General features: G+C 27.6%; 1 protein-coding gene across 1 annotated transcript in view; it reads left to right on the forward strand.

Moving 5' to 3' along the window:
* Window positions 1–20,699, forward strand: part of LOC100200234 (proton-coupled zinc antiporter SLC30A2) — a 70,249-nt gene that overhangs the window by 24,812 nt on the left and 24,738 nt on the right. The window contains exons 3-4 of the mRNA XM_065795970.1: window positions 11,814–11,967; window positions 17,237–17,507. Of these exons, the coding sequence (XP_065652042.1) occupies window positions 11,814–11,967; window positions 17,237–17,507 (425 nt within the window). The remainder of the gene's footprint in view (window positions 1–11,813; window positions 11,968–17,236; window positions 17,508–20,699) is intronic.

Genomic DNA, 20,699 nt, shown 5'->3' on the forward strand with positions numbered 1-20,699 from the left:
AAAAACATTCAGAATGTTTTTAAAAACATTCTGGTCAATTAAATTTGCGTTTTTGCGGTTTTTTTAAAACAATTTGTAATTAAATTAATGGTTTTTACTTTCTGACAACACGCAAATGTTGGACGAAAGTCAAAAGTAATTAAAAGTAATTAAAAGTGACATATTTGTTGGCATCAGAATCATTTTTTTCCTTCCATATTCCTAAAGGCAACAAACTATTTATATATATATATATATATATATATATATATATATATATATATATATATATATATTATATATATATATATATATATGTATATATATATACATATGTATATATATATATATATATATATATATATATATATATATATATATATATATATGTGTGTGTGTGTGTATATATATATATTTGTTGGCATCAGAATCATTTTTTTCCTTCCGTATTCCTAAAGGCAACAAACTATATATATATATATATATATATATATATATATATATATATATATATATATACATATGTATATATATATATATATATATATATATATATATATATATATACAACCCGTAGATGTTGTCCGAAAGTTTTTTCCATATTTTGTTGACAAAAAGTAAAAATTAAAATGCAAGACCGGAATTTTTTTTTTTTATTATTTGAGAGACTGCCTGCCCCAACCAAACCCTCAGTCAATGTAGCAACACTCCCTTGCGGGTCAGGCTAAAAGATAGTAGATGTAGCAGCACTCCCTTGCAGGTCAGGCTATTTGTCAGTCGATGTAGCAGCACTCCCTTGCGAGTCAGGCTATAAGATAGTCGATGTAGCAACACTCCGCGCATGATTTTTACAGTAAAAAAAAATAAAAATAAAAACATTTTATTAAAAAAAATAAAAATAAAAACATTTTATTAAAAAAAATAAAAATAAAAACATTGTTTATATTGTTAAAAACATTCAGAATGTTTTTAAAACATTCTGGTCAATTAAATTTGCGTTTTTGTGGTTTTTTTAAAAAACGATTTATTTGTAATTAAATTAGTGGTTTTTACTTTCGTCCAACACGCAAATGTTGGACGAAAGTCAAAAGTAATTAAAAGTGACGTATGTGTTGGCATAAGAATCACTTTTTTCCTTACGCTCTTCCCAAAAACAACAAACTATAGATCTATATATATATATATATATATATATATATATATACACACATATATATATATATATATATTTATATATATATATATATATATTTATATATATATATATATATATATATAAATATATATATATATGTGTGTGTATATATATATATATATATATATATATATATATATATATATATATATATATATATATATATATATATATATATATATATATATATATATATATATTTTTAAACATCATCGCTTCCAACAAGGCTGCAAGCAGCCACTAATTAAAGTTGGAAGTTACTGAAAGAGAAAAAATGAAGATTGTAGAGCAAGATAACGATTGACAGACGACTTAAAAGATTGCAAATTATATGAGTCAGGAAAGCAAGATGAAGGAAGCTAATTCCAAAGAGCTGATGTTCGAGGAAAAAAACTAGACGAATAAGCGTTTTTAGAGCACTTAGAAACAGTCACATCGAGGACAACTTTTATGCTACGATTGGAAAGGAAGGATTCAATGATCTTAAAGATGTTGCTGGATACACCATAAGAAGAAAGCTTATGGAGAAGACCAACATGCCAAACTTTATCAAAAGCTTTTGAAATGTCGAGAGCGATGGCCTTAACCTCTCCACCTTTATCTAATGCATGATAAAACCTGTCAGTTATTACTGTTAACAAATCAGCTGTAGAACGAGAAGATAGAAATCCATATTGATGGTCAGAAAGTAAGTGATTAGGTTCAAGATGAGAAATTAAGTGTTTGTTAATTAAAGATTCAAAAATCTTGCTTATGATAGGAAGAAGACTTATGGGACGGAAGTTAGACGAATCAGATCGCTCTCCAGAATTTTTGAAGATAGGGATAACAGATGCCGCTTTCCAGCAGGCTGGAAAGCAAGACTCTGATAAGCACTTGTTGAATAGTTTTGAGAGTATAGACGACAGCTCCGGAGAACACTTCTGCAAGACAATAACAGGTATGTTGTCCGGGCCACAAGCTGTAAAAGAGTCTAGGCAGGAAATCACTTTAGATACAGATGCTGGAGTGATATGAATGTCAAGCAATGGATCAACCTGTTTGTTGGCAATATCAGGTAGAAAGCAGCTAGTGGAATCAAGAGATGATATTGATGAAAAGCAAATTTTTAGCAAACAATTCAGCTTTGTCTTTAGGTGAGGTGACAAAGTCTGAACCATTCAAGAGAGGTGGAATTATAGATTTGCCCTTATTATTGATATTATTAAAGATTCTCCAGAAGTCACGAGACCTAATTTTTGAGATGAGATACGAGATTTCATGACCTGAGAATAGCGGGTTTTGGCGTTAGACCTTTTAACAATTATTTCTAGCAGTAATAAACACGCCTGTTTTCTGGAGAATTGTTTTGCTGATAAATATGGAAGTAACGGTTTCGATTGGCAATCGCAGCAGCACAGTGTGAAGAAAACCATGGAGGAGAGTGAGGCTTGACCTGGAATCGTCGAGAGGGAATAAAAGATTCCATGCCAGCCTAAATCCACGAAGTTATGTAAGAAGCATATTTGTTGACAGGAAGACGAAAGATTTCTACCCAAGGGCCATCATGAAGAAAATCATGGAAAGAATCCCAGTCAGCTTTGCTGTAGTTGTAAGAGGTTCGATAATAGGGGGATTCAGGTGATGAAGAAGAATGAGATATTAGTCTTAGAGAGATCAAACTGTGATCAGAAGCACCTAAGGGTGACTGTGGAGAAACTGAGCACTGACTAGGATCAGAAACAATACATAAGTCGAGTAGAGAAGGTAAATGATTTGGGTTGTCTGGAAAGCGAGTTGGAAAGTTGACTATTTGAGTTAGGGATTGAGAAAGACAAAAGTTGTGGGCTTTAATGCCTGCCGAATCACTGACACTAGAGCCAAGCCATTCAGAGTGGTGAGCATTAAAGTCACAGACAACAACTATATTAGCTGATGGATAAAGAGAGAGGGCTTGGTCAATATGATCAGAAATAACGTCAAAAAGTGTGCAGTCTTGAGATGAAGGAGAGCGATATAGAACAAAGAGAAAGGCAATAGAGTGAAGTGGTGCTAAACGAAAGCACATAAAAGAATAGCCTGTGGGTTCAAACCTAGTTTAATGACAAATGGGTGAATTCTTATGAATGTAAATGCCCAGGCCAAGCATGTGACTATTGGAGTCTTTACGAATTAGAGGAAGATAACCATCAACACTAAGATCACAAGATGAGACAGCTGAACTCAAGTTAGTCTCACAAAGAGCAAGTAGGTCTGGTGAACTTTGCAAGAGATAAGACTTAACAGAAGAAAAGTTACTTCGAAGACCACGAATATTAGTGAATGATAGGTTTAGAGAACTTGGTGATGATGATGGTTTTTTGTGTTTTATAGTTTTTGGTACTTTATTCATTTTTAAATTAGATTGAAGAACTTGACTCATAGCATAGATAGTACTCAGAACACTGTTTAATAGCCCAAGCAATTGTCTCATTACTACTAATAAACCCTAAGCCGTAACAAAGGGCTCCAAATGTGGCCTCCGCAATGCACACCAAAAGTACAAACAGGGATACCATCCATGTGCAACATGGCACTGTAAATACTTTGATATTTTTCAGCTGTTGATGGAATCAGCCTCTCTGAGAGCTACCACAGAGTTCGGGAAACCTGACTACCAGCCGGCCTCAGAACCATAAAACTGAGTTTTAGAGCTGTACCCTCATTAGGAGATAATAGAATGAGTTGCCTAGTCATAAAAACAGAGACACAAGCAAAACCCATGCATTGAGTCAAGAAGATCCAGCATTCAACATCCTAAACTGGAAACAATGTATTAAAAATACATCTGTGCAGCCTTATAGATGAAGAAGGGGTGCGAGGCCGGTCAACAGATAGAATCTGTTTACCCCTTAAGTCTTTGCCTATGAGGCCTTCTATAAGACAGTAGCCGGGTGCATTTAACATCTGCCCAAGATGAGTATTTTATCGAGACACCATCTCTAGCCTTTTCTCCACGAAGAGCTCCAAGGCAGGGGGTGTTTTAAATCGGAGTTGGCATCTCCTAGCCTTTGCCTAAAAAGGCATATCCTACAAGGCAGCAGGACATGAAGCAGATTGTACTGGGTTACATGTTACCAGTAGCAGGATAACCTGATCTGACAGACAATATATACATATACTGACAGACAGATATACATATATACATATCTGACAGTATATTCATATATACATATCTGACAGATAATATATACATATCTGACAGACAAGATATACATATACATATATACATATATGTATATATATATTTATATATATATATTTTTATATATATATATAAATATATATCTTGATAACAAGACAAAATCATATAACAAGATATATATATATATATATATATATATATATATATATATATATATATATATATATATATATATATATATAAATATATATATATATATATATATATATATCTTGTTATTTGATTTTGTTGCATAACGGAAAAGCGTGATGTGAAAAAATGTAGCTTTACTCAATAAAGATATTTACTTTGGTAAAATTTAAAACCACATAAAAAAGTTTTAAGTCTTTGTCTTTAAATTAAACATTATTATTATAAATAAAATTTAAAGTTGTTTAAAAAAGAAAAAAAGTTTACTATTAAAACTTATTTTTTTTCTCTTTAAAACATTTGTTTTATTGTTTTGTTTTTTTTAAATGAGGGGACACTTGTTTATGGTTGAATTTCATAAAGGGATTTAAATGTACTTACCGCATAGTTTTTTAAACAATTTACATAACTACACAATTAGATTAGGTTTTCCCCTTTTTAAAAAAACGCTTGCACTACCTGAAACGTTTTAGTTCTTACTGCTTTTCTGCCTTGTTTTTTTTGTTTTTTATTTCCATTATAATATTTGGTTTTCATTTACTGTGAAACCTAATGTATTTTCACTTTTTCTTAATAAATCCAAAAAAACATTTTTTTTGGCTTTAAGATTAGCAGAACTTGTAGTTATTATTATTATCATTAGCAAACTTAACAATTATCTGTATAATTTTGAAATTTGCATATCTTATATTTATAGCACTAGTATTAGTTTTGTTTTTAAAATAAAAAAATATTAGTTGGGCTTTTAAATTCTTCTACATAAAATTTAATCGCAAAGGGAAAACCCAAACATATTTTTATTGTTTTTTAAATCATAGAGCCGGAACTTACCTTTGAGAAAAAAATGACGTTTAAAATTATAAAGTTTCTCACTATAACGGTCAAAAAATAAATAAAAACTATCAACCTTTTTTTAACATTTTGGCATAAAAAAATCTTCACTTACTACTCATAAACTAGTTAATCATTTTAAATTGATGTTCTATCTTTGATCAATTCAAAAAATTAATGGTAAAGAAAAAACTTTTGTTAAAAAGCAATTTCAAAACTGATATGTAAAATAAAGTTTTATGCAATACGAACATTTTAAAGTAACTTGAATTAAATTTATCAATTTTTTTTTTTTTACTTCAACATAGTTTGAAAATAACATAGTTTGAATTTAACATAAATTGAAAAGCAGTAAAAAAAAATTGTAAAATAGAGCGTTTTAAAATTTTTAAAAGAATTTTAATTAAATTTAATAAAATAAATTTATATTTAATTATATGTAATAACAAATTTAATTTAAAATAAATTAAAAATTTTTTACATCAATTAATTACAGCTTTTTGTTTTCTGTACTGTTTAAAATGGCTATAAGACTGTTTAAATAATAAGTTACTAATTGAACTAAAAAAATTAATTGAAAAAAGTTATTGCATAACATAAATTGCATAACGCGTACGTGAAATCGCCATTAGGTACGTAAAATTCAAATAGTGTAAACACTTCTTAACAAGCCCTGTGTGTATATATATATATATATATATATATATATATATATATATATATATATATATATATATATATATATATATATATATATATATATATATATATATATATTAGGTAACCAAAAAAGTTCGTGCGGTTTTTGGTAATTGAATTGTTTTTAGCATTTTTTACAACACCCACATCGCACAAGGCAAGTAGCTTTGTTGCGTAATAGAACGCGTGTGTCACGCGCAGTTGCTGCATATATAGTGTAGGCTTGTAACGAGCTTACAGGAAAGGTTTTGTGTAAAGAAAGGATGGCAACCCAACCAACGATTATTCGATCTTGCTTACTTTACGAGTTCAAACTTGGAAGGAATGCAACACAAGCGGCCAAAAACATCTGCACAGCATTTGGAGAAGGTACAGTAAGTGAACGCACAGCACAGAAGTGGTTTCAGCGATTCTCTTCGGGAGATGAGTCCATCAAAGACCTGCCGCGTTCTGGACACCCATTGTTGGTTGATGAGGATGAACTGAAGGACGCTGTCGAGTCTGACTCCAGCCAAACTTGCCAAGAACTTGCAGTGAGGTTTGCTGTGAGTGTTGAAACCATCCGCCTGCATCTGCATGCGATTGGGAAAGCGTGGAAGCTGAGTCGGTGGGTTCCGCACAAATTGTCGATAGACAACAAGAAGCAACGGCTTACGATCTGCACATCACTCTTATCACGCCACAATGTTGAGCCTTTTCTTGATTGTTTATTGACATGCGACGAAAAATGGATTGTGTACAACAATACCAAGCGTTGCTACCATTGGTTGTCCCCGATGACCCCATCCCAAAGACACCCAAGCCCAATCTCCACGAGTGGAAGGTTTTGCTCTGCATTTGGTGGACTACAGCTGGTGTGGTGCATTACGAGCTGCTCCCAACAGGCCAAACCATTACTGGACTGGTCTACTCAGCACAGCTGCAACGAGTTCACGACCTGTTGCTTGTAAAGCAGCCTGCACTGGTGCACAGGAGAGGAGTTCTGCTTCTCCACGACAACGCGAGACCGCTCACCGCTTGCGTGACTCAGGACAAGCTCCAAAGCCTTGGTTGGGAGAGTTTGCCTCATCCACCATACTCGCCAGACCTCTCCCCTACTGATTTCCATTTTTTCCTTTCCCTGGGAAATCATTTAAAAGGACAGCAGTTCCGAGACCAGGACGCGGTTGAAATGGAGTTGAAAGTTTTTATAGACTCAAAGGACCGAGAATTTTTTAGAAGTGGAATAAATAAGCTTGTTTTACGTTGGGAAAAGGTTTTAGATGCTAATGGTGACTATTTTGATGAATAAATGTACTTACTTTTGTCGTTTTGTGTGTTTTTATTATATACGGAAAAACCGCACGAACTTTTTTGGTTACCTGATATATATATATATATATATATATATATATATATATATATATATATATATATATATATATATATATATATATATATATATATATATATATATATATATATATATGGGCAATTCCACGGTGGAAAATGAAAAAGTAGTCAAATTTTATTCTCTTTTTTGTCAACTTTTAGCAAATGAATATTGATGTAGACACATGAAAGTTTGTTTAAAATATACTTTTAAAACTAAAATTAATTTATTTAAGTCATTTTTATGCTTCTGAAAGTTATAGTTTTTCTCATGGTCACATGATAAAATCATTGTAATTTGTTATTTTAACCATGAATTTATTTTGGATAATCAGAATTAATTTAGCATGGAGCTAAAATGGAGCTAACATGTTTAAACTGTTGTTGGTCAGATTTTATACTTAATAAAATATATACTTAGGTTGTTAGAGAAGTTCATAGGACTTTATCTATAAAGATGCAATGAGACAGGAAATAATTAAATATTTATATATCATTTTAAACCGTTTTTAATTATGAACATTTTAAGTACTTATTGAAATATTTGAATGTTTATTAAAAAAGTTATTTAAATTTTGTTATATACGTTTAAAAAAAATATTTAAAAATGGAAAAATTTGAATATCGAACATATATTAAAACCTGTGTTCTACTTGGAGTTTCAGCACAAGCCATAACCAATGAATTGGTTAGAGTCGTGGTTTTATTTGAGACAAGTTGGACACAAGTCGGCTAACGCTAGTTGGGTCGGTAAATGTGAAAGTCCAAGAACTATAGTAAGATACGACAGGTTTCAGCCAAAAAATATGTTCTACATCTTCTTCAAAACAACAGGTGTTGTTCATTTGGGTTATGTTGAAAAGGGAGACACTATTACTAGCGAATATTATATAAAAAGTTGTTTGAAACCTCTTATATTCGAAATAAATAAGCAAAGACCTAAAACAGGCACTCAAAATTTTAAATTTTTGTATGTGTAATGCTCAACCCCATGTGACTCAAACTGTCACAAATTGCCTAAACCAAGCTGGAATTACAATAATTGGCCACCCATACTCGCCAGACTTAGCTCCATCCGATTATTGGCTATTCGACTTGATAAAAAAAAATTTTGGTGACGATACTGACATCGAAAGTCAAAAAATTTGCATAATGAAGCTACTTCAAGGTATACCAAAAGAAGAGTAGAATAAAACATTTGGCAAATGACTTGAAAGGATGCAACTTTGTATAGATAATAATTGACATTATTTTGAACATTTAATAAAATAAAATTTAAAAAAACTGCTTTTTTTTTTTTTATAGGGAAGTTCTACGAACTTTCCTAATGACCTAAATATATTTCAAGAAAATGACAAAAGAACTTTTGCAATTTTCATGTAACATAAGTTGACATTTTGCATATATTATTAAAAAATAAAAGTTTTTTAATAGTATATGCAAAAAAATATTAAATGTTACGTTTTTACATTTAAAGTTTTGAATACGATGCTTAGTTGAAGCACATTTTTATTTTAAATGTGTTAACGTAAGTTAAAACTACATGCATTTACTAAAGTTCTGGCACTTTTTCGTTAACAAAATGAATTATGTCATTAAGTAATTCTTATTTTGTCGCTTTCGTTTGACAAGGTTCTAACTGAAACTTTTTATATTCGGAGAGTTTAGAAAAAAATCTTTTTTTTTAATGTTAATTAAAATTATTTATATTATTGTGTTTTTTTTATTTGTTTATGTATTCTTATTTTGGTTGACACATAAATATACATAAATAGATAAAAATAAGGATTATATAAATATTTTTATTTTGACATTAAAATAAAAAGATTTGTTTACTATTCTTATATAAAAAAAATCAGTTAGAACCTTTTTTTTTTTGTTTTAGTAAAACGAATTGTTTGTGGATGCATATAAGTGGGTCATTCACTATGCACATTACCCTATATTTGTCAATTCTTAACTTCTCCTGTCATAAACAATCACATATACCTGAACCCCTCCCTCCTAAACTGTGATAGCAGTTTTTATATCCAAAGTATTTTAAAAGATTTAAATTTAAATCTTTTCATGCATTTTAAAAATTCAACCTAATGAAAATAAGGAAATATGCATAACATAAGAAGTGTAAGTAAAAACTTCGACAAACCAAAGATTTTCTAACTTAAATGACTCAAATAACATTTAAAAAGTTGTAATACTATATTAATTTTTTAAAACTGCTCTTGGTCTTGCAGACAAACTGTTTTCGATTTGATAACTTTCATAAATGTTATGAAAAATCACTCAGAAAGAGTGCCACCAATTTTTTACAATTTCCTTTGTTAATTGTTAATGAATGAGTTCATACTTTTACAATTTTTTGTTATGCAACTATAACACTTAATAATAGATATAAAAAATCCACGATAATAATTGCTTGGTAATGTAAGTGATGTAACGCAAGTTAAATATATCGTTACAAAAAAACCAGTTTATTTACCTTAGCCAGTCACCCAGAGGTGATCAGAATAAATTTTGATATTTTTTTTAAATTGGTATAGAGTTCTTAACATCTTGTAAAAGTATCTAATGCAAACCACTTTACTGATTCATAGAAACCTGACCTAAAATTCTAAGCAATTTTTTTACCTTGTTTTCCGCGTAACATAAGTTAAGTTCAGTAATAAGCTCGCCCTCTTTTGGCTCAAATCTTTTTAGATTATTTTATTCTTTAGACTAGCAGCTTTCATACAAAATAGTAATTATAATATTTATTGTTTGATTGCACACAACACAACATTTATAAGTTTTTATATAATATTTGTTGTTTGATTGCGCACGACACACCATTTATAAGTTTTTATATATTTATTGTTTGATTGCACACGACACACCATTTATAAATTTTTATATAATTTTTATTGTTTGATTGTACACAATGCACCATTTATATAATATTTATTGATCAGTTTGAAATTTTTTATAGTGTTTATTATTATTCATGACATCTGTATTCTTGGTCTGTACTGATGACATTTGTATTCTTGGTTTGTATTTATGACTTTCGTAATCTGGATATGTATTTATGGCATCTGTATTCTTGGTCTGTATTTACTTCTCTGCTAATAATTCACTACAGCTAGTTTAACATGTTTCATTGTATCTAATAAATCCTTTAAAACATCAAAGTCTACATAGTCAACTAATTTTTAATCTGCCTCAAATTCTAATAAAATTTCTAACTTTTTTCTTTTTTTTTTTTTTTTTTTTAATCAATGGCTCAAATATTATTTGTTTTCAAAAAAGTGCTATGATTTTTGGTTGAAACATGTGATTTTGAACAGCTGACAATTTGATGTACTATATTAACTTGCATAAGTTCTTAATTTTTCATTCTTTGTACAAAAGTTTCATCACACCACTTTATTAGCAGGGATTTTAAATTGATTTCAAGCTATTCACTGATAAATTTATTTCTAGTAATGACTCAAATCAAAATGGTAGCAGTAGACAAATCAGAAACTATTTTTAAGAGTCTTTTGCACTAAGAAGATCCCAGTAGTTTTTGTTTCTCACTCACTCTCAGTAGTTTTTGTTTCTCACTCACTCTCTTATCTGTTAAAATGATTAACTAAATTAGGGGTTGCCAAGGGCAACCCCTAATTTAATTAATCATATTAACAGATTAGAGAGTTTTTATGGATCCCTAATTTTATCACACATAAATTTTTTAGATAAATATTACTGTTAGGAATGTTTTTTAATTTTATCACACATAAATTTTTTAGATAAATATTACTGTTAGGAATGTTTTTTAATTTTATCACACATAAATTTTTTAGATAAATATTACTGTTAGGAATGTTTTTTAATTTTATCACACATAAATTTTTTAGATAAATATTACTGTTAGGAATGTTTTTTAATTTTATCACACATAAATTTTTTAGATAAATATTTCTGTTAGGAATGTTTTTTAAGTATAGTTATAATAACTTTTAAAAATAAAAAAATTTATTTTAAATATAAATATAAATTAAATTTATTTTTTGAATTTCAAGTTAAAATAAAAAAGTTTACTTTATGAAACTAAACTTATCGAAACTTAATAAACTTAACTTATAAAAAAAGTATTAATTTTGTATTGTTGTTTATATTGTTTAAACAATTTTTTTCTTTATCTATTTAATAATTAATCATGGGTGAGAAATGGAGTATCATTTTAACATTTTTTTGAATTTACAGTTTGACTTATTGAGTTTAATTTTGACTTATTGATTTAAATTGATGATTAAGTATATAACTTGATTCCCATTTCATTTTTTATTTTATTAGTATTAATTTTCAAATTCAGTAATTTAAATCATAATTTGTTTATGATTAATTTAAATCATAATTTTTATTTAGAGGTAATGGGTGCCTTCTTATCAGTTCTGATTATTTGGGTATTGACTGGAGTTCTTGTATTTGAAGCTATTAAACGTGTTATGAATCATAATTATGAACTTGATCCTGTTGTAATGTTGATTACATCTGGAGTTGGTGTAGTTGTTAACATCATGTAAGTTTCTTTCATAGTTTAAAAATGTGAGCTCATTTATGTTTGGTTATTAGACTACATTTGTTTGGTTGCTTGACTACATAACAGTTAATAGCTGTGATATATATTATATTTTACAGTTAACAATGTTAATTACTTTTTTCCTTATCTTTGAGAAATTTTACTTTAACAAATTTTTTGAAATAGATACTTTATAACAATTATTTTCTTTTCAATTTTTTTACTTGTTCATTTTCTTTAAATTTATTATTATTTATTTTTAAACATTTGTAATTTGTAAGGGTCTTAAATAGAAAAAATAATTTTTTGTGCAAGTGTCAATGAACTCTGAGATTATGGAGAGCAATAAAGAACAAAAAGTTAAAAGTGTGGTTTTAAATGAAAACATGCAAATGAAAAATCAGGTGAATAATTTCTGATTTCAAAACAAAGTTAGGTTAGGTATAGGTTGTTTATTTTCAATATGTTTTTACACAACAATTTTATTATTTAAAAAAAATTAATTTAGTAAAAAATAAAATTTGGTAAAAAAAGTAATTGTTTAATGTAAAAGTCTAATAAAATTTTTCTTCGGATAGAATAAAAAGGTTTCGTTTAATTTAGTAAAGCAAGTAGATAAATTTTAAAAAGGTTCTAGTAGTTAAAAATAAGGTTTGGAGCAATCTTCATCTACAACATCATCAATATTTTAATGTATTTCTTATGTAGAAATCAGTTTACTATATCAGTATTTTATATAATTAAACTGCTCAATATAATAGTTTTTTTATGCAATAAAAAAGAAATCTTTATTCAACTTTGATTTTTTTTTTTTTAGTTTTTATCCAAGTTTGATCATTTAAAATGCATTAGTTATTTTAAATTAAATAACTTTTAATACTTTTAGCAATAATTGCTTTTATTTTAGTCAAATTATGTATAAAAAAAAAAGGATAAACAATGAAGAAATGAATGTTTATTAAAAAAAATTGTTTTATTTAAGTGAAAAGCAAAATAATAAAAGAGTTAAAAAAAAAAAGAATTATTAACGAAGTCATCAAGTAATTAATATTTAAGTTTTAATTTTTATTAATGTTGTAATGAATAACTGAGTTGTAATGAATATTTGAGTTGTAATGAATAACTGAGTTGTAATGAATAACTGTGTTGTAATGAATAACTGAGTTGTAATGAATAACTGAGTTGTAATGAATAACTGAGTTGTAATGAATAACTGAGTTGTAATGAATAACTGAGTTGTAATGAATAACTGAGTTGTAATGAATAACTGAGTTGTAATGAATAACTGAGTTGTAATGAATAACTGAGTTGTAATGAATATCTGAGTTGTATTGAATAACTGAGTTGTAATGAATAACTGAGTAAGAATTTGGGAAAGTTTAAAAATACTCTCTTTAATGTGATAAACTTTATGGTCGTGATTCAAGTTTTGAAAAACTTTTGAAAATTTTAGCCTCCAATTTATTTAAAAAAGTAACGAAAACTTTTATTTGTGAAAAACACTAACATAAGGTATTTAGCCAAAAGGTACTGCTGCTAATTATTGAATATTACCACTTTTGGTACTTTAAGAAGTTAATAAAACTTATGCTGCTGGTTGGAACAAATTATCAGAATATGTAAAAATTTTAAGAAGTAGAAAAAAATTGCACAGTTTGAAACCAGACTTTCTAATTATTTCCATAGATAGAAAAGCGTCACGGTGCATAGGAAATTTTTTTTTGATTATCATTAGAAAACATTTCCTCATTCAAAAAATGTAAACGGCAACTTTTTTTAGTGGGGGCCTGGGGAGAAATCACATATTTTAGGGGAGTGTCCAGGAATTTTGTTGTTCAAAGTAGGTAACTAAGAAGCATGGGGCATACTCAAATTTCTAGTATGTTGATACTGGTGTCGAATAAGGATGATTTTCAAAAAATTAGGGTAATTGAAACTAAACCAACCCTGCCCCAACCCCTAACTGCCCCCTTCCAAGAACTTTGTCTCTTTTAATCGTAAAATTTTTTTTTTGTTCTGTCATAAACTGATCAAAATTCATTGACAGATTTCAAGTTTCATCAAAAAATCTCTTTTTTTCGTTTAAGATTTATAACCATGCAAAGCCTAAAATTACCCCCTGAAATAACTTTAAATGGTCTCAGCTTTTAAAAAAAAAAATTTTTTTGATGTAATTTGAAATCTGTCAATGAATTTTGATCTAGTTTAATATAAAACAAGCAAAAAATTGAAAAGTGTTTTTAGGAACCATATCCTAGGGGGGCGGTTCGGGGATTGTTTCGAACACCACAAAATCATGCCCATGCCCCTGTATTTAGATTTTCAGAAATGTTTGTGATAGATTTATCAATTTTTTTTTTTTTAGTTTTTAAAAATGTTTGTTTAAAATTGAAATTTACAGACGGATAAGTAATTTTCATTACTTTCTTTACATTTTTATTGAAATAAAAACAAAGCAAAGCAACTTTTAATGATTAACAATTAGTAAAAGCTAGCAGTTGCTAATTGTTAACAGTTGCATAATAACTCCTTGCATGCGTTGATATACGAACTGAAAGCATGTTTATAGCCATTATATTGACATTTGATTGATATGACCAATATCATGCCAATATTATCAGTCCGTATCAGAAGTTTTTATTTGAAGCATCCATTTAAAATGCCTAAACATGCAAAAGAACATAGTTATTTTGTTAAAAATTTTTGCATTTGCTGCTTCAGGAAAGGCAAGGATTTAAAACCAATAAATAATGCTGAAACAACTTATTTAAATCTAAATAAAAAGAAAAATGACTACTCAAAACTCAAAAATTCTGGAAAGGTTATTCAGCGGATAACCCTGACTTTCCTACCATGCTTTGCTCAAAATGTAGAAAAAGGCTTGCAGGGATTGATCCTTACTTCACTATGCGGCCGTGTTATGAAGGTAATTACAACTATATTGATGTTTAATTTACTTCAGTTAAAATTTAGTTTCGCTATTTTAGTTATTATAGTTGCTATACAACTGATAATCAATAATACATACATACATCTGCTATAAAATTTAGACCTGAACACCAGAGTTATTAGATGGAGAAAATGTGAATGTTTTATTTGTGAAAAGGGTGCAAATCAAAAATGGAAAAAATATTGGTCCCTATGGTTGAATGTGTGTCAGAAAAACTTGTTTATCAAGGCACGCTAAAGGTTTTTCAAATAAATCTGCAGAAAGATTAATTTGTTAAGATTGCTATGCCCAAGTGAGACAAGGAATTCCACATCCCTGTACAAAATTAGAAAGACGAAAGAATTTGACTGCCATTGTATAATCAACATCTCCAACAACGCAAGGAAAAGTTCTCTCCAGTTCTATTAAAGATTTCAGCACAAATGACTCAGGGAACACCTTAGCTTTGAAAAGCGTTTGGTCCAAAGCAACTCACTGTCTTTTTCGGAAAGAGAGGTTAAGAAACCTTTCTTTTCTTTAGATAAATTGAACAAACTTCAATTAAAACTACATTCCAGGTAAGCTTTAGTTGCTTAAAAATACTTGTAAAAATAAATTTGTTATGAGTTTAAAGCCAATTTTTGTAATAACTTCATTATGATTTCTAAGTAATCGCAACATGATTAAAGTTGCACGATTTCTGAGAAGTGAGGCAGGGTGGAAAAATGTGGAATCTGGTTTCAATATTAAACTGATTGAGAACAACGAAATGATTGGAAAATTATTCAATTGTGATAAACTCCCATTGCTATTAGAATTAAATGAAAGCAAAGAGGTAAGTAAACCATTACCAAAAAAAAATATTTCTATAGTTAGATTGCAATTTGTATTTTTCATTTTGATTTTTTATGAATGTATAGCTGGTAGAAAAAGATACTCCTATTGTGTATTGCAATGACATTGAAGAATAGCATGGTACTTCATCACAGAAGTCAAGGAACAAATGATGTTGATATCAAATTAGGTGTAGATGGTGGACAGGGATCCCTTAAAGTTACACTGTCAATAACCCTAAAACCGGAGTTAAAAAATAATAAAATTCCAGAGAAACTAGCAAGTGTGATGGATGTGCATGCAAAAAGATTTTAAAGATTCAAGCGTCCATAAAACTATTATATTGGCTATTTTGCCTTTATTGAACGAAAAATACCATAATATGCGGTTAATTTTGGATAAGTTAAACATTTCATCCTTAGATTACACAGTATCTGAAGATCTAAAGGTTTTGCATCAAATGGTTGGAAAACAAACATCAAAGCAACGGTCATCATAAAAATCATAAAACGAATACTACTCTTTAAGATAAACATCAAAGAAGATCTTTAAGATCAACATCAAAGAAAATCATAAAACAAATACTACTCTTTAAGATAAAAAGTGTAGGGTGAATCTAATGTAAAAGTATGAGATAAATGTTTTAGTGAGATCATAGCATGATCTAGTCTGAAATACCTGAAGGAGAACAAGGAGAAAAAAATCACATAGTTGACTCAATAAAAATTTATTTTTATCAGTACTTCGTATATCATTTTTTAATTATTATAATTTGTATGTTAAAAAATGAAGATTTTGCTTCGAAAAATGCATTGTCATTAAGTCATAAAAAGTTATTGTTAATAAAAGCTATTCCATTGTCTATGAATAAATACCTATTGAAATCAATTCTGCTCTTAACTTAATTACAATAAAATTCAATAAAAGTCTGAGCAAAAGATGAAGTTTTAATCTTAGATTATTATTATTCTTTGATGGATAAACTAATTAGATGGATGTTAATTTGTAGTCTTGTTGTATACTCCATAGTTTTGTACAGACTGGTTTATAATTGGATAGTTTCAGTTTGCTTTATAAATTTGATAAAGATAGAAGAAACACTTACTTTTAGAATTTCTTTATTGTTATAATATTGATGAAAAATTAGTTGTAATGATAATTATGATGGTAATGATAAAGTGGTTAGTACGTTTTAAAACTGATTTCATTTTTTACAATTTAAAACATTTTTATAATTTCATTAATAATCATACCACAGTTGCTGTAACTTCTTTATAAAACAAAATAAACTTATGTAACATTTTTACTTTATTAAACAAAATAAACTTGACATAAAAAACTAGAAAAATAATTAAATTATAATTATAAATAAATTTACCAACCATTGTAGGTTAGTCGGTTTAACATTTGTAATATTTTTTATGCTTTTTGTAATGTTTAATTATCTTTTTTTTCCACTGTTATTTTGCATTGTTTAAAGCTTTAATTAACATTGTATGTGTTTAGATTAGGAATAATTTTAGCCAAGACCGGACATGGTCATTCGCATGGTCTTGGTGGTCATAATCATTCACATGGTGTTTCCAGTTCACAAGATCAAAGATCACCAAATGTTTCTAATGAGTTATCTATAAATAATGAAAGTGTATTACTTATTCAAAAATCAAAATCAAAAGTAAGAAAAGACCTTAATGTTCGTGCAGCTTTTATTCATGCTCTTGGAGATCTTGTCCAAAGTATTGGTGTTTTTTTTGCAGCATTGATTATATATTTTAAGGTACAAATATATTATAAAAGTAAAATTTAAATACTAACATAAAACTAAATAAAACCTTGTTTATACTGTTTTAAAACTGTTTTAAATATAAGGTAAAACTAGTTTCATAATAAAACAGTTTTTCAGTTTTTTTTGCATTTTTTTTAGTTTTAGTTTTAATTTTAAAAAAATCTTAAAGATCTGGAAGTTCATTATGTAGTGGACGAATCTTGTACATTGCATGAAAAAATTACTGTTAAACAATATTAGTGCAAATAACTTTGCAGTTCTCAGAAAAATTTGACCTTAAAGTACAAATATAAAACATTAAACATTTGGCCTTAAAGTACAAATGTTAAATAAAAATATAAACAATATATTTTCTGGAGATCTGGAAAAAAAACCTTAAGCTTTAACATAATAAAATTATAAAATAATAAATTTAAATGATATTAAACAAGGAGAGTATATTACATAAAACAGGTAGCCTTTTTTAGCTTCTTGTTGACTTAATTGATTTAAATAATTGGTTATCCAATTATGAAAACTTATGCCAAAAAGTTCTGCCAATAACTTTAGATTTATTGATTTTAACACTGCATTATAGACATTAAATACCAAGTTGTCTAAGAGTTCCAATTTCATTGAGTTTCAAGAATTCCAATTTCATTGACTAAATACCAAAGAGTTTCAAGTTTATTTCTGCCTATATAATTATCATCTTTATCGCTATTTTTGAAACAGTCAATTACAACCATACTTATCTTTAAAAACAAGCATTATGTTGCACTAAGCAAATTATAATAGCAATACAACATTTTTGAAAAGCCTTCCATGCAAAAGTTTAGAAACAGCATCTTCCCCTTCAATTAAATCAAGTTTTTGTAAAGAAAGAAAAATAAAATTCCAAAATATTTGTGAAATTTAGTAACTCACTTACTTTGAGATATTTTAAAAGCAGTTAAGTATAAATAATTACCAAACTGTAAAATTTTATAATTCAATTACTTAGTAATCTTTTAAAAGTAAAGAAAATGCTAAGGAAAAAAAGTAAGGAAGTAAGGAAAGAAAATGCAAAGTTTCAAATGAAATAAAAAAATTAATTATATAAAAAAAATTATTTATAGAAAGATTTTTAAATTTTGCAATGTTTTTAAACCAATAGAAAGTCACATTTCAAAAAAATTTTTTGTCTGCACAAAACTATTGAAAGCCTTGCTCTGTGAGATCTATAGTTACAACTGAAAATCTACAAGTTACAACTGAAAAGACTGATATTTCAAGCATAATTCTCACAAAACTGCTGTTGAATATAATTCAAATGTGCATCAATTTCACGGCACAAACTGTAGTGCTGATACAACCAAATGTTGATTATGATAAAATCTGTATGGCCACCAACCAAATGATATCTATAAGAACTTGATAAGAATAAAACTTGTGTAAGGTCATTTTAGTAGAAAAGTTAGTAGTGAAAATTTCTGTTCTTTGACGAATCAAAGTTTATCCTATTCTCTTATGACGTAATAAGGTATCTAAGATTTCCAATAGAGTACTCTTTAGAACATTCAAAAAAAATCTAAACGGTTCTCATAAAAAAAAATTTTTTTTTAGATATTTCTTTAAAAAAAATGCGCAAAATTAATAACCTGGAAAAAGTCATCAATACTCATTTTTACTTATTTTTGTCTTGATTTTAATTATTTTATGATAAAATAAAAATACTATTTGTTTATATTTTATATATTTAACATATGTAATATCTGTATTTAATAATATTGTTTTTTAGTTTTTTTTTGTAATATAAACCGGTGGCAACAGTATGAACAGAACTGGATGATAAGGCTCTATGTCTTCTTGTTCCAGCCATTTATCATATAATATATATATATATAATATATATATATATATATATATATATATTATATATATATATATATATATATATATATATATATATATAAACATATATATAAATATATATACATACTTATATATATATATATATATATATATATATATATATATATATATATATATATATATATATATATATATATAAACATATATATAAATATATATACATACTTATATATATATATATATATATATATATATATATATATATATATATATATATATATATATATATATATATATATGTATATACATATATATATATATACAGGCTTGGACGGGAATGGCGTGCGATTCCGCGCTTTGTTTGACCACACACATAAAAAAAAAATTTATATAATTTGACCACGGTTGCTTAGACGTTTTTGACAATATGAAGTTAGGTTTTTTTAAAGCAGTTGAGAAATGCGTTAAAAAAATATTAACAAAACTAAATTAAAAGGAACGTTAAATAAATATAAAAAAAAAAGAATATTAACGAAAAAGATAAAAAAAACTTTAACTAAACTAAAAAAAATCGAACTCGAGGCGATAGTTATTTTAAGTTACGTTTTTGCGTTTCAAATTATTAACTTTTATCTTCTGTGATGTTTTATAAAAGTTTCAGAAACGCGTTTACAAATCACTTTTAACGACCATTTAATAAATAAACAAGAGTATTATATATATTATTTAATTATATATATATATATATATATATATATATATATATATATATATATATATATATATATATATATATATATACCAAATATTTAATAACTAAATCTATTTTAAAGTCTTTTTAAAATAGTAATTTTCAATCGTTTCAAGCAATGATTAGTAAAAAAAAAAAGCAATTAGAAATAGTTCTTACAAAGCGAATTCTTTCAATTATTACATTATTACAATGCAATGTTTTAATTTCATAAACAAAAGAAATTAGGTTATTAAAGCGTTTCGCAGCGAGCGGAAGATTTGTACAGATTAAAAATTAAATATAAGTTTAAGTATTGAAGGTTTTAAAAATGGCATCGGCGGCAAAAATAATTAAATTTAATAAGCCAATATCAAAGAGCTTAAAAACATTTCTGTTGTGGGGGAAAGAGGAATTTATCGGTAACACTGAAGAAAACGGATTAGTTATCAAAATATTGTGTAAGGTTTGCGCAAGAAACAAGTTTGCTATTTTAAGTGATCGTTCAGTTAGAGGAGTAATGGTTGGTTCTTTGCAGGCGTTTATTGAGGGAACTAGTGTGGTAACAAAACATCAGGTAAGATTAAAATTAAAAGCTCATTTGAATTTGCAAATACAGT

Source organism: Hydra vulgaris, chromosome 04 (assembly GCF_038396675.1).
Source record: "Hydra vulgaris chromosome 04, alternate assembly HydraT2T_AEP".
Taxonomy (NCBI): Eukaryota; Metazoa; Cnidaria; class Hydrozoa; order Anthoathecata; family Hydridae; genus Hydra; species Hydra vulgaris.